This window comes from Atractosteus spatula, chromosome 3 (assembly GCF_055471065.1).
Source record: "Atractosteus spatula isolate fAtrSpa1 chromosome 3, fAtrSpa1.hap1, whole genome shotgun sequence".
Lineage (NCBI taxonomy): Eukaryota > Metazoa > Chordata > Actinopteri > Semionotiformes > Lepisosteidae > Atractosteus > Atractosteus spatula.
This window is the reverse complement of record NC_142708.1, coordinates 42,199,334-42,219,983: the sequence shown is the minus strand read 5'-3', so window position 1 is coordinate 42,219,983 and position 20,650 is coordinate 42,199,334. Positions and strand designations below refer to the sequence as shown.

Genomic DNA, 20,650 nt, shown 5'->3' with positions numbered 1-20,650 from the left:
TCATCCAGCCAAGTTTTATTGTATGCATACAAGGAACCACAATAAGGACCATAATAGTTATAGTACCTATCGTAGCTCCAAGGGGATATGGTCCTACAGAACTTAAATATACATTCCCCCCCCTGTCTTTGATTAACCGAAGGAAATAGAAACCTTCCTTTGTCATCAGGAGTTTAGTGTAAACATTTACCATTTGGGTAAACATTCACTATTTTGGGGTAAGTACAGGGAGGGAAGCTTCTGTAATCAAGCAGGCATGATGGTTACAGTTCAGCATGTAAAAGCTGTTAGCAGGCTCCATCAATCCCCCCTTGGAAAATAGAAACATACATCTTCCATTTTCTACTCAAATCCGGAGTCTGCTGTCTTTACTTCATACTTGTGTACTATCCTAACATTACTACTGGAGGCGATGCGGTGACATATAGCAGTGATTATACTTTTAATACATGTGATTATAACAATTATACATACAAACAACACTACTCCTAAAAACTAATATTGAACCATAGCTCCACTCCAGGCCCCAAACACAGACCTCAGCCACGCTGTAAGTTCACTTTCTTGATAATAGCTATGATATTTCTGGCCTTCATCATATATATGTTGGGCCAAGTCTGAGATATGCTCAGAGTTATCAGGTATATATGTACAGCACTCTGCACCAATTACTCCACAAGTGCCACCTTGAGAGGCTAACAAGTAGTCCAATGCTAACCTATTTTGCATTGCTACTGTCCTTAGTGCTACCATTTCGTCATGCATTGCTCTTAGCCCGGAGGAGGTAGAATTTGCCAATTCTTCCAGGGTGGAAGCCATTTGTACTAGTTCTCTGTTTAAGAAACTAATACCAGCTCCGGGAAGCACTATACCTAGATAATATTCCCAGTCTGACACTTTTCTTCGAGGTCTGTGGTTGGGTCCAAAAGGACTGTGAAACTGAACCCGGACATGGGGAACTACATATCCTAAATAACATGATCCACCCCAATTAGTCGGTAACCATGGATATGCACGTTTCCCACAAATAAAATACGTTCTATTAGGCACTCCTAATCCAGCAGAAAATAAAAAAGCTGCACTAAATTTAAGATTGCTCTTATCCCACCCAGGGATCTGAAGGGTAGAATTTGAGAGACCAATATAGGAGGTGAGATTGCATTTACTCCAACCCATTATACGGTGACCTTCATGGTTCTCAAAACAAATCCCCCCCTCTGCTTATCGTTTTGGGTGATATATGGGGGATTCCGGCTTAGGTTGTATTTTGGGCCATAAGACCCAGCAAAACTGGTGGGTTCTAGCCCCCATTCCCTACAATACTGCAGCGTGGTGCAGTTTACAGTATTATCGTTACAGCCGCCATACTTGGTCAGGTTAAAATCCTCTGTACGGTCTCTCCATATGATCATGCCTATAACTTCAAGGCGCCACGGGATGGCCCCCATGGGGAGCCCCCCTTGCACATATCTTGGTAGTGCAGTGCATACCCAACAGGTGCTCTGGTTTGTCTTTTCAGCTGCCAGATAAGACCGGGCCAAAAAGGTGTTAACTCCATGTTCACCTTTATGGGACTGGTGTTCGTGTTTATTCTGGATACAGATACACAATCTGATAACAGAAAACAAAATTGGAATAGTCTTCATGTTGCAGACTTTTCCTTTTCCACCGGGGGTTGGGCACATCAACAGAAGGAGGTGTGAATCCACCGGTTCTTCCCTTGGACTTTCACAGCGGAGTCTGTTGTCAGCAGCACTTGGTACGGCTCCTCCCACTTAGCCTGAAGCATCTGGGATGGTATCTTTTTAATCCACACCCACTCTCCCGGCTGTAGGTCGTGACCTCCAGGAATGGTCTTTCCCCAGGTCACTTTCACTTGGTGGGTGGTGAGGTCATTGGCCTGTGAAAGCAAACGACAATACTGCAGCAAAGAATCAGTTAATTGACTTAGATCATGACGGTGGGCTACAAAAGTATCAGTGAGACGCATGGGCCTTCCGATGACCACTTCAAAAGGGCTTAGTCCTGTGGTCCCAGCTCTCAAACTACATAGCACAGCGGGGAGGGCATCCATCCAAGAGACCCCTCCCACAGAATACTTGGTGAGTGTCTCCTTGAGGGTTCGATTAACCCTCTCCACTTTTCCTGAAGACTGAGGATGATGGGGGCAGTGTAGGCCCCATTGTATCCCAAGCACTGTAGCAACTGCTTGACACACTCTTCAAGTAAAGTGTGTGCCTTGGTCTGAATCAATGCGGCAAGGCAGTCCCCATCGCCGAATTATTTCAGTCAGTTTGCTGTATTATGGGCTGTTTCATTTTTTACAGGAAAGGCCTCAACCCATCTCAAGAAATGATCCACCATTACTAATAGCCCATTCTTTCCCTTGCACTGGGGCAGTGAGCAGTAGTCTATTTGCCAGTGCATAAAAGGGCTCTCAGGGACTGGTGGTCTAAGCTCTGGCACTGCCACAGCCGTGGCATTAGAGTTCTTTTGACACACATCACATCGCTGAACCACATCTTCGTCATACCTTTTAAATCCCACACCCACCCAGTTTTGTGAAAACCGTTGACACATCTGAGACACACCTGGGTGCCCCACAGAATGAATTTGACGAGCAACAAATGGCATCAGGTCCCTACGACATGCCGGTCGGCCAGTTTTCTGACATCTCCAGGTGCCATCCTCCTGGATGTCCACTCCTCGCTCAATACAGGTCCATTTCTCAGTCTTAGAGGCCTGAGCCTGTACTTCCTTCAAGTGAGTGGAATTCAGGGCATGAACATGGATGTGATTTATTTCGGTGGTGTCTATATACCACTCCTTCCATTCTCCTAAGGCTGCTTGTCGAGCAGCCCAGTCGGCCAGGTTGTTTCCCCTAGCTTCAGGAGTGTTTTCTTTATTGTGTCCCTTACACTTTACCACCGCCAGCTTTTCCGGGAGCTGGACAGCGGCCAACAGCTCAGTTACTAGGTCGGCATTCTTGCCTGGTGACCCAACTGCTGTAACAAAATTTCTTTGATTCCACATTCTCCCAAAATCATGACATACCCCGAATGCGTAACGTGAGTCAGTGTATATAGTAGCCGTCTTTTTGTTAGCCACCTAACAGGCTTCAATAAGGGCCTTCAGTTCTGCGCGCTGCACAGATGTGGGGATACCAAATCTCCCAGCACACTTAATATTTTGTTCTGTCACTACGGCCCAGGACATTCCCATTTGAACTGTGCGTACTTTTGCATACATAGTTCTCTCAATTTTCCTTGCCTCATCAGCGATCTCTTCAAACGGTTTACTGTTATCGGTAGAGAGATCAGGGTACCGAAGCTGCAATGCTTTAGCTATATCAGGTTTTAAGCCATTCAAGAACAGCTGTTTAATTACCGACGCTCTTTGTTCCATAAAATTGTGCTCCTCATCTTCTAGTCCCGAAAATTCTGCCCATGCATTTGTAAATCTTTCAATATAGTCTGACACATTGTCAGATTATTTTTGTTGGCAGGCAGACATTTTTCTCCAATCAGTTTTGGGCGGATACTGACCGCGCAGCCAATTTTTCAAATATTCCCAATCTCCCCCTCCTCTATTTTCGAATAAATCTCTAATAGTTCCAGCCTTCTTTTCCCCAGCTCTCCTTAAAATCATTGTCGCAGTAAGAGGGGTAATACCGTAAGTATCTTTGAGCTCCATCAAAGCTCTCCAAATTTGTTGCATACTGTTTTTAGTTTTCTATTCCCACCACCCCTGAATCGCCGCATTCTAATACTAGTGGAGGTTAGAGGATCATCTTCATCAGAACCCTGGTCCCCACTCAGTGTTACAGTTATACCAGATCGCTCTCCACGGGTATAAGAGCTGTCTCCTATCGGATAAAGCTGTGCTTCCCCCTTTTGTATTTTACCCGGAGATCCTCCTGGGGATCTCGAGGGTCGGGGCTATCATTAGTCAATCGAGAAAACTGTTCCCACCAGTCTCGGTAGGGATCCCCGCTATTGTCTTGCAGTATGGTAGGATATAATTTAGCTACAGCTGGAGTCAAGGGGGTGGCCAGCTCCCCTATCTCCGTCCGTGCATAAACCCTAACCTTTTCAACTTCTTCAGCTGATCTCTTTACTTTTTCTTCTAACTGATCTCTCTGTCCTAACAACACATCTTTTGTTTAGTGCTGCTAATTTTTATTGCCATTCTCTTTTTCCAACCTCCCAGTCTGATCGCTCTTTAGTTTCTGTATAGTATCGCAGATGCCTTCCTAACACCAGCGCTTCTCTCACATCCTGACCTTTCTCCCAGTATTCAAACACTTTTCTATAAGCTGCAACATCCCACACACCCTCTGGCAGACCTAACTTTTTCCTCAATTTTTCTTCAGTTTCCTTCAACCTCTTCTCCTTACTCACATAATCTGATAGCTGTACTATTGTCTCATCACACCACTTTTTAGCCATTTTGAAAACAACAATGGAACAACAATGAAACAATAAAACACTGAAGCGCACCTGGGCTTCCCAACAAATAACACGGACACTCGCCACGAGAGAACCAAACAGAAAATGCCTGCCCGGGACAGAATCGGTCCTTACAGCACCAAACAAAAAATGCCTGCCCGGGACAGAATCGGGCCTTACAGCACCTAGATAGAGAATGCCTGCCCGGGACAGAATTGGGCCTTACAGCACTTACCCACAACTGCACCGATGCCTCCCTTGGGCCAGGGGAATTCCTGCTGGCTCGGCAATCTTACACTTAGGCTGTAATCGCTGGACAAGGGAGCCTCCCCACTACAGCACAAGAGAGTCGGGACTTTTGGAAAGAGGAGTCCTTACCTCTGATTTTGTGCACAGAATGCCATCTCGGGTGCTGGGTGGGAAAGTCTCGTGTCGTTGGAGTACCCTGCTCGCAGCATGAAATTATAGAAACCAAGAAATTCGAGCCTGAAGTATTCATTCGTTCAGCCAACCTTTATTGTATGCATACAAGGAACCACAATAAGGACCATAATAGTTATAGTACCTATCGTAGCTCCAAGGGGATATGGTCCTACAGAACTTAAATATACATTCCCCCCCTCCTGTCTTTGATGTAACCGAAGGAAATAGAAACCTTCCTTTGTCATCAGGAGTTTAGTGTAAACATTCACCATTTGGGTGAACATTCACCATTTGGGGGTAAGTACGGGGGGGGAAACCTCTGTGATCAAGCAGGCGTGATGGTTACAGTTCAGCATGTAAAAGCTGTTAGGAGGCTCCATCAACACATAGATCTTTCACACATGCTGTATTTAGAAAGAAAACTAGTCCAGGTTAAAATAACTAAAAATGTCAGCCGCTGGTAAAAAGAAGACTTTTGGGGCCTGGCCAAACAGGTTTGACTAGGTTGCTATCGGTTAAAACAAGGACCTACTCAGGCGAGACTTCTTTGGGACCTTCATTACAGTGGGAAGGCTACAATATATTGATGTTTGCTATTTTCTGTCCAGGCTCCTCTATATTAGGGACAGTTTATATGCAGATTTCATACAGTAATACCAATCAAAGGGGCAATGTGTTACAAGTATGCATAACTTTGTAACAGACCCCCCATCCTTATACAAGGTAGCTCCACGGAAATGAGCACATACAGTATAGCAGTCTCCCATGACTACATCATAACTCCCAACCTAGACTAACACCTTGAACTACTTTATATACTTACACAACACTAATTGACACCCATGTGTGAATGTGGCTTGTAAACCTTTCATTAAATATTGCATTATTAAATAATAGACACCTAATGTGCCTATTTAATGACAAAGGCTTTATGGAGCTGTGTTATTACAGTCCCTTTGGTTATCGGCATGTCACACCGTTGCACACTTGAATATAGACACCTAAGGCACAGCCTCAGTTCAGAGTATTTCACTATATGTATGTCACTATAAGAAAGTGAGGGATTTATATTGTATATTGTATATTGTTTATATTTATATTTATATTGTACACAGCCTAAACCATATGTTAAAAAGCACAAAACACAAAAATGATGGCACTATTTTACAAACACCTTACAGAACATAAAGGTTTTATCCAGTTTTCACTGTCTGTGAAACTAAGGGTCATGGTCATTGTGATTATCCTGCTGCCTGTGGGAGTCTGTGCTGTTAGTTAGAGATGTTTTTAAAGCTTTCATTTGAAGACCAACTGTTCACATACTGGGTTCCGCAGTGCTGAACAAGTGGATCTCTCATGGCGCATGTCTCAGAGGATATTAGGATTTTTTTCTCATCTCTCCCAGGGCTTTCTGTTGGTCTTGTTTTAGTGAATTAGGTTAACAAAGTTACAATTGATAGAGAACAAATTAAAAGTTTAAAATAATGTATTTTCTCTTTTTACTGTGGTTATATAAAAAACAAACGGTGAAATTATACAGCAGGTTTGTCACATTTTGATGTTCAAAATACTGACAGTTTGCACTTTTCCATGTGAAATGGGGAAGTTGTGAGAAGTCACAATGCTCCATTGGCCATAAGGTGCAGATTAATCATCCGTCACAAAGATAGATGCTTACAGCTACAGGCAAAATCGAAATATCTTATTAGGCAACTTTTACTTCTTTGTCTATACAAATGTTTTCAGCACTCATCTATATTATTGAAGTGTAAACAACAGCATTATAAGAGAAATTATTACTTTTTTCTTGGGTTTAATTTAAATAACTTACTGAATGAACTTTTAATTTGGTAGAATTATGGAAAAAAATCAAATCCAAAATGTGTAAATACAATTAACAAATAAATTACTTCTTCAGTTGCAAATAGTTGTAAATAGAATCAAAAACATACCATTAGCTTATAACTATAATTCAGAAAAATCCATATAAATCGTTTGAAACCACATTATAGGCATATGTCAAATTTTATTTTCCATTAGTATCCACAATCTAAATCACAGGCAATAGCGTATACATTTATTCTGATAGTGATATTGGATTCAATCAAACTGATTGACTGATTACGTATAAGAGGAATGTATTAGATTGAATGGGTAAACAAATGACTCACCTAATTTTTTTTAAAACTAAAGATTGGAAAAATTAAAATCAGATAATTTTGGGAATAGGGTGACCTATAAGTCTGTAAGACTAGACCGGGACCAGGGTGTGAGACGGAAGATGTACTGTATGGGTCTCTGAAGGTCTTTTTCAGACTCGTGTTGTAGGAAGGAACGGTTAACATGTGCAGTGAAAAACTGGAATTTTTATTAGACCATGAGGATAACATTAGAAAACATTTTGACATACAGAAAGTTTGGATTTTCAGTTTCATGAAGCAAGATTGAATTTTGTCTGCTTAAGTAACTATAGAACATATCCTCTATTTTTAAATTGCACCAATGCAGGTTAAGTCAAATTTAGCCTGACTTTGACTCGACTTACAGACCTAAAAACAATTAGGTCATATTTCTTCAGGGACCCAGTTGCAGAGAGAATGAAAGTTTAGAGGTTTGTCAAAGCCTTTTACAGTTCAGTGATAATTTTTATTCAGCAGATGGTAAAGGTAAAGTATACCCTATCTCTTTAGCCCAAATATTGTTAATACTACTCATCAAGCTCAGTGTTAAAAGAAAAAACTTTGTTCATAGGGTTGAGAATCCTTGTGACTGGTGCAGTTTTTTACTATGCTTGTGACTCTGAGCACTTCAGTAAAGCGACAGTGTGTCATGCAGTAAGGAAAGTGGTGTTTGCACTAAATCAGTATTTGCATGCATTTATAGTGTTTCTCTGCCATACATTAGTAAATACCATTAAACAGGGATTTCATGAAATAGCTGTTTACATTTTATATATAATATAAATATTAGTATTTCCTAGTATAATGGGTACTCTTGACTGTACAGACATCCTCATTATAGCCCCCACAGGCCAAATAAGGTACAGTTAAGAAATAAAATTCTAACCTAAAAAATATGAATTAGTTACACAAAAAGACAATAAAAACTATCAATCATTTCCATCAAATGAGTTTTTAAACATTCGTGCCTACAATTGGTGTTACCTAGACGTAGGTGTTCTTAATGTACAACTTCCATCGTCACATTGTTTCCTACATTACCAAATGATCTATGACACATGGTGTCACATCAGCAACATGTACATGACTCTGTCTGAGGGCATACTGCATGTTCTGTGCTGTAATCAGTAGATCTTTACACTGTGATGACCCTACTCCCATGCATCTGGATCAACAGGGTAGTAGAGCTAAGAGAGAGATCATAGCTGAACGTCATTCTACTGAAACAATAACCATTTTTTAGGATATATTATTCCAATTTCATTTTGGTTCTATTTTTTCCCAATTAAAATTGTCATATTTTTACTTGGGTTAAGACTTTCTGCAACTAGTGGGGGAAAGCCTCATACTATTTTATTACATACAATGTCAATGTTATTACCCTTTTATGTCTTTTGCAGGAGCTGGGGGAGGGCTGATGAGTAACTTCGAGCAGCTTGTCAGAGGAGTCTGGAAGCCAGAAACCAATGAGCTCTTAAAGATGTCGTAGTGAGTAATTTAGGGACTAAATCAACATGCTATTCTGCACTGTAATTAGAAGCTCTGATTTTTGTATTGTTTGTAGAAATTCTGGTGAAATCTTTAATTTGGTAGAATTGTTTAATGAAATATCTGTAGAAAGATGTACAGTGTGTTATTTTCAATACAATAAAGTTACATGAGATAGTCTACCTAGAAGAGGTGTTAGTGGGGCCAACAGGGGGTGCTCACTCTGCGGTCCATGTGGGTCCTAATGCCCCAGTATAGTGACGGGGACACTATACTGTAAACAGGCGCCGTCCTTCAGATGAGATGTAAAACCGAGGTCCTGACTCTCTGTGGTCATTAAAAATCCCAGGGCATTTCTCGAAAAAGAGTAGGGATGTAACCCCAGCGTCCTGGCCAAATTTCCCATTGGCCCTTACCAATCTTGGCCTCCTAATAATCCCTATCTATGATTTGGCTTCATTACTCTGCTCTCCTCCCCACTGATAGATGTGTGGTGAGCGTTCTGGCACACTATGGCTGCTATCACATCATCCAGGTGGATGCTGCACATTGCTGGTGGTGGAGGGGAGTCCTCGTTATCTGTAAAGCGCTTTGAGTGGACTGTACAGAAAAGCGCTATATAAGTGTAAGCAATTATTATCATTATTATTAGATAAACTTCAGGTGCAGGTTCAATTTACTGTATATGTCTAGTGATAATTTTTCTGATAAAAAGAACTCCATGCAACAAATGTAGCTAACAGTATATACATTTCTCTTACAATTTTTACTTTCCACATCCTGTTCCAGCTCTTTCCAATATACATTGGATTTGAATTGCAGACAAAATGTGTCAATTTATTCAAATACAGCCTCCTGCCTATTTTAGCACCTTTTTGGTTAACCCAAAGAACATATAAGACATTGAGGGACAGAAATTAAATTATACCTGAAAATCCCTAGCTATACACTCTAAAGGAGCATTCCTCTGTACTTTGACAATAAGTACACTTCTGTCCATGAATCCATTTTCTAACCGCTTTATCCAATACTATTTCAGCAAGCAACAGAAACAAAACAGGAGCAGGGTACAGCCTGGATGGGTGGAAAACAGACACAGACACACACTCTCACACCAGGACCAAATTTTCCAGAAGCCAAATAACCTACCAGTTTGTTTTTAGATTGTGGGAGGAAAACTAGAGGAATTGTGCCCAACTAGAGAAAATGTACCCAAATATGTGGGGAAGATACAAACTCCATGCAGAAGCACCCTAAATCTGGAACTGAGCCCAGGATCCCAGCACTGCAAGGCGGCAATGCTAACCACAGCTCCACCGTGTATATAGATTTTGTTCTGTTTATATATATATTTGCTCTAATTATGAATCTAGCTAATCTCCGGTGTCACCAGAGGTGCTGTTCACTTCATTGCCCTCACCCCCTGCCATCAAACTTCTTGTCTTGTCGAAAATATTGATGGCAGTGATTGATTCTCCTTCAAAAGGATGTCTCCTTTTGCCTTCTTATTTTTCTTTCCACTCATATAATCTTGACTTGTTGCCTACACTCCATGATTTGATTTATAGTTTTCAGCCTAACATTAGACCTGTACGCAGAGTCTCAACATATCATAAAGCATGTGAGTGCTGCACTTTTCAGGATTTACCAAGATTTATCCCATAATTATTTATTTAATACAGGTACTAGAATTATTTAAGATAGATTTTCAGGGCCCAATATTATTTTTACAGTTTTACTTAAAGAAACAAGAGAAGCTATTAACAAAAGCTTTTAACATTCAAGCTTTCTCTGGAGACGGGGTAATACTATTGACTGAGAAATTGAAATATACAATAGTTCCCAGCCATGAAAAATGGTTAATATGTACTTAGATTAAGAACTAGTTAATGGATACAAACAACAAGTGTGATAACAAAGCAGGATTGCAAAACTGTAAAAAATATAAAAAACACCGAATTCAGCATTGGGCAGATGATATTTAATGTTGATGCAGATAAAAAGGAAAATAAAACCTAAATATAAAAGATGAAATGCTGTGTTTGAAGAACTGAAGAAGCTACTTAAGAAATAAGTTTTAGGTGTTAATGTAGTCAAATAATTTTCATCTTACTGACACATTTGGAAAAACAGGAAAATGACCTACACCTAGGTTCAAAGAAATGATACACACTAACAGACTAAAATGGCTGGATGAGATACAATAGACCTTTGAATAAGGGTAAATGTGTAAAAGGACAAACCTTTTGATAAAGAAAGTTCCTTTTTCTAAGGACCAGGTCTTAAAAATCACTGTGAGGAAGGGTAGTCTACATACTCCACAGCAAACTGTAAACTGTAAAAGTTAATCATGTTACAGAAAAAATACAATATACTGTATCTAAAAGTCTTCCAATGCTGTACTTCTGCTATTGAATTTAAGCAAAAATTGATTATGTTCTGTGATATAATCTAATCTTTGTTTTGCAGTCCAACCAAAATCACTCTGATTGGAGCTGTGCTCTTCACTCTGCAAGAGAGTCAATATTTTCCACTGGCCAGACATCACCTGATGTTCTTTTACACCATCTTTGTTGTCATCAATAAGGTACATTATGTCTATTTCTTAGTGTCTAAAGCACCTGTGGGCAAACTACAGCCAGCAGGCCGCATCCGGCCCGCCAGCCAGTTTTAACCCGGCCCTTGAAGTAAAAAATAAATTAGTCAATATTCGCCATATTCCACTTTGTTTGGTGCCATTTTTTCTTACTTTTCATTATTCATGCCGTTAGATGGCGCACAAATGTTTTACCACAGTGATTCCAAACTGTGCATCGCGCCACCTTGAGGAGGTGCAATTGTTGGTCAGGGGCATCTCAGGTATTGCTAGTCAACAAACATTTTTATTATGAGCAAAACCCGCTGTTCGTGCACACAGAATGTACTCGTCGTGCGTTACCGAGCTAGATTGTGTCCCATGACACTGGCCACAAGAGTCGGCAGTCTGTAAGCAGCGTACCAGTTGACCGCAGCTTCAGTGTTTCATGTTTCTATGAGTGGTCATTCTGTGAGTTTTTTGTTACATGATCGCAATTGAGAGGTTTTTAAATATGAGTAAAAAAGGTGAAGGACACCTAGGAAGCCTAGTTCTAAAGAGAAACGGAAACACAAATACAAAAAGTATGACAGTTTTTTTAATTTTGGTTTCACATGCACAATTGTGGACACTGAAGAATGTCCTCACTGCGTTGTCTACCTTAAAGTGTTTGCTGCTGAGAGCAAGCTCCCCAATAAATTGAAATGTCATTTGGAAACTGTTCACAGTAGTTTGATAAGTAAGCCTAGTGAGTATTTTTCGTGCAACTTTCATGCAAAGCAAAGCAGCTTTTTCTAACCAAACTACAGTCCCCAGCAAATTTATTTTTTCATCATACAAAGTTGCGTACCGAATAGCACAATGCAAAAAACCTCACACTGTTGGAGTACCAAGGAATAAGCAACAGAGCTCTGTGAATTCTTCTTCCCTTTGTAATATCCTGCCTTTGTGAAGCTGGGTTTTCAGCACTTGCGGCTATCAAATCCAAGTTCAGATCAAGAGTCAATGTTGAGAAGGAGATGCACATTGCCATTTCAAAAGTACTACCCAGTATTTTTGGTGAATTATGTTAACATAATTTATTAAAGAAGCCCATCTACACATTAAAAGGCACAAACAAAAAGACATTGTATTTCTCCTCATTTAAAAAAAATGTTGATGTTAAGTTTTTACATTTTCTAAGTCATTTTATTTGCATTTTACAAAGATGTTGGCTATTTTTATTTTTTTCAGTATGCACATTTAAATAATTTAAGTAAAATGTGTTGTTAAGTATTTTTACTATTTTCATATTAAGCCTATTGGTTTTGATGGTTAAAATTTGGATCAACTTTGTTTTCCTTTTCAAATTTATAATCTTTTGTAAAATATCGCACTGCCATAGAACTTATTTTTGACACAGGGGAGGCATGTGGAAATTTAACACGTCAAGGGATGCATAGACCCAAAAATGTTTGGGTATCCCTGCTTTACCAATTTGATTCACCAGTCAGAGTGGGTCCATCGTACTGTGAGGGAACCTGCGCCAAAATGAGTGGATTGAAGAAGCAGAATGTTGACAGTGAATGCAGAGTGTTCAACAAAGAATAGGCTGCAAAATACTTTTTCACAGAGGTTGGAACAAAAGGTATATGTTTAATTTATAAGGAAAGTGTCGCAGTATTCAAAGAATACAATCTCAGTTGGCATTTTTCTACCAAACATGCTAACTATGCTAGCAGCTATGCGAGGAGCGGGCTAATAAAGCTTACAAACTAGCCGCTAGTTTACAGGCTCATCAAAATGTATTTTTGCGCCCTACTACTATCCAAGAGGGCAGCACAGGCAAGCTACAGTACCTGCTTTCATATACGATTTCTAAACAAAGCAAGCCGCTCTCTGAAGGGGAGCTTTTAAAGGAGTGTATGATAGAAACCACAGATATTCTTTGTCCAGAGAGCAAGAGCAAATTTGAGAAAATAAGTTTATCACGCAGAACAGTTACCCATCGGGTCGAGGTAATCGGTGAAGACTTGGCTTGTGAGTTGAACTTCAAGTTTTATTCAATTTTATTTTTATATTTAAAATATGTTTTTCTCTCAAGTTATTGTTAACCTTGAACTAATAAGCCTATGTTTGATTTTAAAGTTATAAAGGGCATAGGCTATCAGTAGCAGCAGCCTGAAGTGGCCCGCTATACAGTTTAAAAATTTTGTGTGGTCCCTGGGACAAAAAAGTTTACCCACCCCTGGTCTAAAGGGTCTGTTGTAGTTTGACTGTTCACATTTCACTAATGCTTAAGATTAGTTATTTGTAATAATAGCCTAACAACATTTATTAACATATTATTAGTGATGTTCTAAACAGTTATAAAACATAATTGCACAGGGGGATTGTGTTGTGGAAGTGTATAGGGTACTGATCTGGATTTAGGTTTTACTGGTAACATGGGAGTATTTAAGTACAGTAGAAGTTGGTTTTAATTGCATTTATGACAGCTTTAATACATAATGAATATATTTAATTAAAAGAAATGGCATGAACAGCTCTAATATGAAGATAACCACATTTCTTGTCTAAAGTTCTAAGTATTAAAGAAGTACTTCTGATTTTAGATGTATATTTTGCTTCCCTAATTTATGTGTGTTTTTTTTCTATACCCTTGCTTATGCATGACTCAGGCCTAGATAGCTAAGTATTCCTTTTTTAGTAAAAGTTTGTGAACAGGGGATTATTGTTTTTTGGGATAACAAAATACTGGTCTCAGATCTTGTGATTTCATTGTTTTTGGTATTGGAGTTACGATAAAATATCAGTATGATAATAAGCCCCACACTGTGCTAGGATCACAAAGGCATAACTTTAGGGAAATAATGTGCAGCAGGGTTGTGGTTTCATGGGCTTAACCTCTCCCACAAATATATTTGCTGTAATGACAGTTTTTCTTCAAATTAAAATAAAAAAAAACATTAATTGAATATATCAATACCTTACAGCACATTGGCTTGTTTTAGACTTTTTTTCTTAAAAGTTGTCTTTTGATAGTTGCCTTTATTTTCATTATTGGGCTATTTCTGGCCAATAAGCAAGACGTAATTCTTTCTGATTGGATGATTTACTTTAGAGAGTTGAAAAAGTCTTTATTTTTTTCATACTCGTTTCAACAGTCATTTTTTAAAATTGTACAGCTAAAACACAAAATCAGCTAATGAATTATCTACTAGCAAGTTCAGAATCATCTTTCCCTTGATCCAGTCATTACTCAGGCATGCCAACACCAGCTTGTCACTAGCCATGCTCTGGGCCTACTAGCCAGTATTGAAACAACTCAAAATCGCCAAAAAAGGGGTAGATATGCTCTGTGATTGCCAGATTAAGTTTACAGTGTCAGTAGTTTGACAAATTTCCCTGGTGAGTATACTCGCTTCAGTTAAATGCACACTTCTGCAAACAGTGTATCATACTTAATTTGAGGCTGTGGGGTAAGATGGTCATCAGAAACCAGAGAAGCTGGTGAACAAGACATTTTGGGACTGGAAGCATTCTCTTGAGGTATCCAAATCCTAATCAAAAGGAACTGTTAAATCATGCATCGCATTTGATGCAATTGTTTTGGCAGAGAACTTCGAATGTGTGCTGAAAAACTAAAGCACATTTCATGGATGCCAGCTTTTACAGTTTACAGAAAAATGCTCCGTGCAGAAACCAAGACTGTAAGGTTATCAGATTATAATGATTGAAACTTCAGATACTTTGTAGAAATATACTGTAGTACAGGGGGATTCACTGTCCTCCTGAATTTAATAATAATAATTGCTTACACTTATATAGCGCTTTTCTGGACACTCCACTCATAGCGCTTTACAGGTAATGACAGGGACTCCCCTCCACCACCACCAATGTGCAACATCCACCTGGATGATGCGACGGCAGCTATAGTGCGCCAGAACGCTCACCACACATCAGCTATCAGTGGGGAGGAGAGCAGAGTAATGAAGCCAATTCATAGATGGGGATTATTAGGAGGCCATGATTGGTAAGGGCCAATGGGAAATTTGGCCAGGACACCGGGGTTACACCCCTACTCTTTTCGAGAAACACCCTGGGATTTTTAATGAGCACAGAGAGTCAGGACCTCGGTTTTACGTCTCATCCGAAGGACGGCGTCTGTTTACGGTATAGTGTACCCCTCACTATACTGGGGCATAAGGACCCACATGGACCGCAGGATGAGCTCCCCCTGCTAGCCCCTTTAACACTTCTTTCAGCAGCAACCTTAGTTTTCCCAGGAGGTCTCCTATCCAGGTACTGACCAGGCTCACACCTGCTTAGCTTCAGTGGGCTGCCAGTTGTGAGTTGCAGGGTGATATGGCTGCTGGCCATATATGGCCATAGGTAATTTCATTTATCAACTTGGAGTTGAGTGGAGAGGCAATAAACAATGCAATTTAAAATAGGATGGTTAATGCTGGTCTTAATTTATTACAAAGTTAGGGTTATAAGAGATAAGAACACTTTATTGGCCATATACAATTTCTTGTATTAGGAATTTGTCTTTTTGCATACCCCAACTTGCTCTCCAAGAGACACACAGACAGGGAGAGAAATTTGGGGTCAGAGTGCAGGGTCAGCCATTTATACAGCGCCCCTGGGGCAGTTGGGGTTAAGGGCCTTGCTCAGGGGCCCAATGGAATAGGATTCCTCTGCCCTCCACAGGATACGAACTGGCAAACTTCCAGCTACAAGCGCAGATCCTTAGCCACAGAGTCACTGCACTGCCCCTATGACAGTGCAAGCTCAGGTGCCTTAAAGAGCAATACAGGCTAACCTTAAAAAATGCAGAAATCTTCATGCAATGTGTCAATTATAGTCACAATTTAGTCCTAAACAAGCGATGCTTCATTCAAATTGTAAATAAGTGTTTCAGTTCTACAGTATGTTGGAAATGTATAACTTTTTTCATGATCTGCCTAAGAAATAAAATATAACACATTATGCTAGATCATAAAAAATCATTGATTGGTATCTGTTTGGGATAAAATAAACTAGGTTGAACATAACAATGTAATTTTTATTTTCATTGAGCTCTTGCCTGCAGTGCAATTGATTTTGTTGCTGATGAGTGAAAAATTCTTCAGTGAAAGGAAATCAGCTTTATTGATATCACTTAAAAGCTGAATTTATGTGGGATTTCACCAAATGCATCTTTGGAGTGGACATGGTGAGAAGACAAGTAGAGGAACTGAACTGTAATCCAGAAAGCATGTTCATTTTTTTTTGATGAAACCTGAATAAGTAGTTGAGTACAGCATTCAGATCTCACCACTTCAAAGACCAACAGACAACACAGCAATGGAAGTGATACCACACAGTGCAAATACAGTGTGGTGTCGCCGGTGGAAAATAGGCGTAAAAGAGTTTTAACTCACACCACACTGTTCTTCTGTGCTCTTCGTCCGTGTGTCTCCCCAAATCCGTTCAATCCTTGATTGCTAGACATTCTTTCTCTATCGTAGAATAGTGCTTTTCGGCCGGATTCAATTTATGGCTGATATACAGAATAGGATGCTCCAGTCCTTCAATTTCTTGCGACAGTATGGCTCCAATCCCAGTGTCCGAAGCATCAGTTTGTACCATGAAAGGCTTACTGAAGTCTGGTACCTGTAAGACGGGTTGAGAAGCGAGAGTTGCTTTTAAGTCTCGGAAGGCCCTCTCTTCCAAGTCGGTCCATTTTATTTTCTCTGGACAGCTCATCTTCGTCAGGTCGTGTAGAGGGGCGGCCATGGAGGCAAACCCTGGAATGAAACGTCGATAGTAACTTGCCAGTCCCAAAAACGTTCGAATTTGCTTCTTGGTAGCTGGTTTGGGCCAGTTCTTAATTAACTGTACCTTCTGATCTTGGGGCATGATCAATCCTCTCCCGATCGTATAACCCAGGTAATTGGCTTCCCTAGCCCCCAGACAACATTTATTTGGGTTGGCCGTTAATCCTGCTGCTCGCAATGCTCCAGTCACTGCTTCCAGGTGTTGTAGATGTTGTTCCCAGGTCGTGCTGTGGATTATGACATCATCCAAGTAGGCGGCTGCAAAATCCCGATACGGTCTCAGAATTCGGTCCATCAATCTTTGAAATGTTGCGGGAGCGCCATGCAAACCAAAGGGTAGGACCCTATACTGATATAGTCCCTCAGGTGTGGCAAAAGCGGTTTTGGCTTTATCTTCTTCGGCCAGCGGCACTTGCCAATATCCTTTCGTAAGATCAAGGGTGCTGATGTATCGAGCGTTACCTAATCGCTCGATTAGTTCATCTATACGGGGCATGGGGTATGCATCAAACAGCGAGATCTCATTTAACCTTTTGAAATTGTTGCAAAATCGAATAGTTCCATCCAGCTTGGGGATCAGAACTATCGGGCTAGCCCACTCACTATGGGATTCCTCGATTATTCCCATCTCCAGCATTTTTCCCATCTCTTCTTTAATCAATTTCCTTTTGGCTTCTGGTACTCGATACAGGGGTAGCCTTACCTTTTTCCCTGATTCCGTGATAATCTTATGTTGTATAAGGTGGGTTCGACCAGGTGTCCGGGAAAAAACATCTTTGTTTTGGGTTAGGAATTCTTGTAGTTCCTGTTTCTGTGCCGGAGCCAGGTCTCCCATGGCTACCGCACCCGTTTCTTCTTCCAGAGGGTCTGGGGAAAAATGGGTGAGCAGAACTTCGGAACCATGCCATTTCTTCAGCAAATTGACGTGGTAGATTTGATGCTGCCGTCTTCTGTCATGTTGCTTGACCTTATAGTTGACTGGCCCCACCTTTTCCACCACTTCATAAGGCCCCTGCCAGGATGCCAAGAATTTACATTCTGGGGTTGGAACTAGAACCAGTACTCTGTCCCCAATCTGAAATTCCCTCGCAACTGCTCCCCTATTATACATTTGTTGTTGTTGAGCCTGGGCTTTCTCCAGGTTTTCTTTCACTATGGGAACAATAACATTTATTCTTTCTCTCATCTGTTCCACATGCTCAATGATAGTTTGTAAAGGGGAAGGTTGATGTTCCCACGATTCTTTGACCACGTACAATAGGCCCCGTGGTTTCCGAGAGTATAATAATTCAAATGGGGAAAATCCAGTCGAAGCCTGCGGTACTTCTCGAACCGCAAACATGAGATACGGGAGCAGCTGATCCCAGTTTTTCCCATCCTTTTGCATAGTCTTCCTAAGCATGCTTTTCAGGGTCTTATTAAAACGTTCTACTGGACCATCGGTTTGAGGGTGATAAACTGAGGTTTGGATCTGCTGTATACCCAGTAGCTTACATAAGTCTCGCATGACTTTAGACATAAAAGGTGTTCCTTGATCAGTTAGGATCTCTTTAGGAATTCCGACTCGAGCGAACAGTTGTACTAGCTCCCTAGCTATGTTTTTGGCGGTGGCAGCTCTCAACGGAATGGCTTCGGGGTACCTGGTAGCATAGTCCACTATTACTAAAATATACTGGTGACCTTTGGTGGTTCTGATCAGGGGCCCCACCAAATCCATCCCAATCCGTTCGAAGGGGGTTTCAATAATTGGGAGGGGAATCAAAGGGTTTCTATAATAAGGTTGTGGCGCACTTTTCTGACACTCGGGGCATTCCCGACAGTACTTCTCGATGGCCTTATAGATCCCTGGCCAAAAGAACCTAGAGAGGAGTCTCTTTGATGTCTTCTTTACCCCCAGGTGTCTGCCCAGGAGGTGGCTATGGGCCAAGTTGAGGAGCTTCATCTGGTAGGCCCGGGGAATAAGGAGTTGTTCCACTTCTTCCTGTCCCTTCTGCTGCACCTGATAGAGGAGATTATTCTTTGTCATAAAATATGGGTAACTCACTGTATTAGGATCAGTACACCACTTCCCATCAATTTTCCTGACATGCCCCCACGCATGTCTCAAGTTCCCATCTTCTAGTTGGGCCGATCCAAACTTACCACGACATTCTGGGGGTTCCCAGTACGGTAAATCCATATTTTCAAACTCAACTCCAGGTTCAGCTCCACCTTCTTGTGGGTCCGTCTCATCAGGGTTGTCGGTAGGGGCGTCACCACGGTCTTCCGGGCAGGGGATTGGTCTTAGCCTAGCTGTTTGGACCGTGTTCCACATCTGGAGGAAATGGGGACAGTCTCGTCCCAGTACGACAGGGTATGGCAACTGCTCAACCACTCCTACTGTTGAACGGTAGGTCCCCTGCTCTGTAGAGATGCTCAATTCTACCGTCGGATAGACCTTGGTGTCCCCGTGAATGCAAGTAATAGGTATTCCCTCTGTTCTCGGAATCTCCAGTTCTCCCGGAAGTATTGTAGGGGTCACCAGGGTCACAGTACTGCCAGAGTCCAACAAGGCCTCGACGGGTTCTCCCCCATCTCAACTTTCGTAAGATGGGGATCCTCGCAGGTCGGGACCCGTGCTGTAAGGTAGTTACATTTGGCTTCACCTCTGGGGTCTACCTGCATGGGTTTGGACAGGCCGGGGCAATAGCATAATTAAATGCCCTTCTTCCTGACAATTAAAACATCGCCGGGTTTCTTTCCATGGTCGGGGCCTTGAGTCAGACCTCTCCCGAAGGGTTTTTTTAAATTGTATAGGGTCCTGATAATCACTATACTTTATTGGCCGATACTTTATTTCGGTTTCCAGACTCTTGAGGCTTCTTCTCTCCTCCTTCCGAAAGTCCCCCTTTTCCTCCCTAATCAGGGCCTCTGTGGCATGGTGTCTGTCCACCAAGTCCACGGCCTGATCTAGTGTCTGGGGATCCCCTTCACTTACTTTCCTTTTCAGGTGAACAGGCAGACTCCTCACAAAGTGATCCAACACCACCCTTTCTACCACCTGTCCTGGGTTTAATTCTTCTGGCTGGAGCCATTTCTTTGCCAGATGTACCAGGTCAAACATCTGAGACCTCGTAGGCTTATTCATCTGGTATCTCCAATTGTGAAACCGGACTGCTTGTATCGCCATGGTTACCCCTAGTCTTGCCAATATCTCCTTTTTCAGAGTCTCATAATTCTCTGCATCTTCCTCTTTTAAATCATAAAATGCTTTTTGGGCTTCTCCAATTAAATAAGGGGCTACTCTCCCAGCCCATTGCTCTTTGGGCCATGCATTTCGAGATGCAGTTCTTTCAAAGGTGGTTAAATACGCTTCCACATCATCAAGCTCAGTCATCTTTTGTAGCGAAATGTGTTCTGCCTGAGCGGTGTCTCTCCCCGCTTCCGGGGCCTGCCGGATTTCTTCCCCTAATCTGTGCAATTCTGCGCGTACTAATTTTTGCTCCTCTATAATTCGTTCGTTAGTTTCGCTTTGGATTTGGTTCGCCTCCCGTTGCACTTCGATAGCTTCTTGCTGACCTTTTAATGCCTGGAATTGGGCGAGGGTGGCCTGGGACAACTGCTGTATTAATTGTTCCATAGTTTTTCTTCACACGCGCAAAGCGAAACCCGCACACACACACAAAAAAAAACTTGCTTTCTTTGATTCTCAAACCCGAGCGGGAGCTGCCTGCATCCTCCACCAATTGTGGT

At 41.4% G+C, this 20,650-nt stretch overlaps 1 protein-coding gene across 2 annotated transcripts in view; it reads left to right on the top strand.

Moving 5' to 3' along the window:
• tmem38b (transmembrane protein 38B) overlaps window positions 1–20,650 on the top strand; it is a 67,902-nt gene that overhangs the window by 41,524 nt on the left and 5,728 nt on the right. Inside the window, exons 4-5 of one of the 2 annotated variants that reach the window (XM_088911957.1) lie at window positions 8,455–8,539; window positions 11,009–11,126. In XM_088911957.1, coding sequence (XP_088768083.1) covers window positions 8,455–8,539; window positions 11,009–11,126 — 203 coding nt within the window. Of the gene's footprint in view, window positions 1–8,451; window positions 8,540–11,008; window positions 11,127–20,650 lie in introns of both variants that reach the window. The other variant, XM_088911956.1, reaches the window with a different exon arrangement.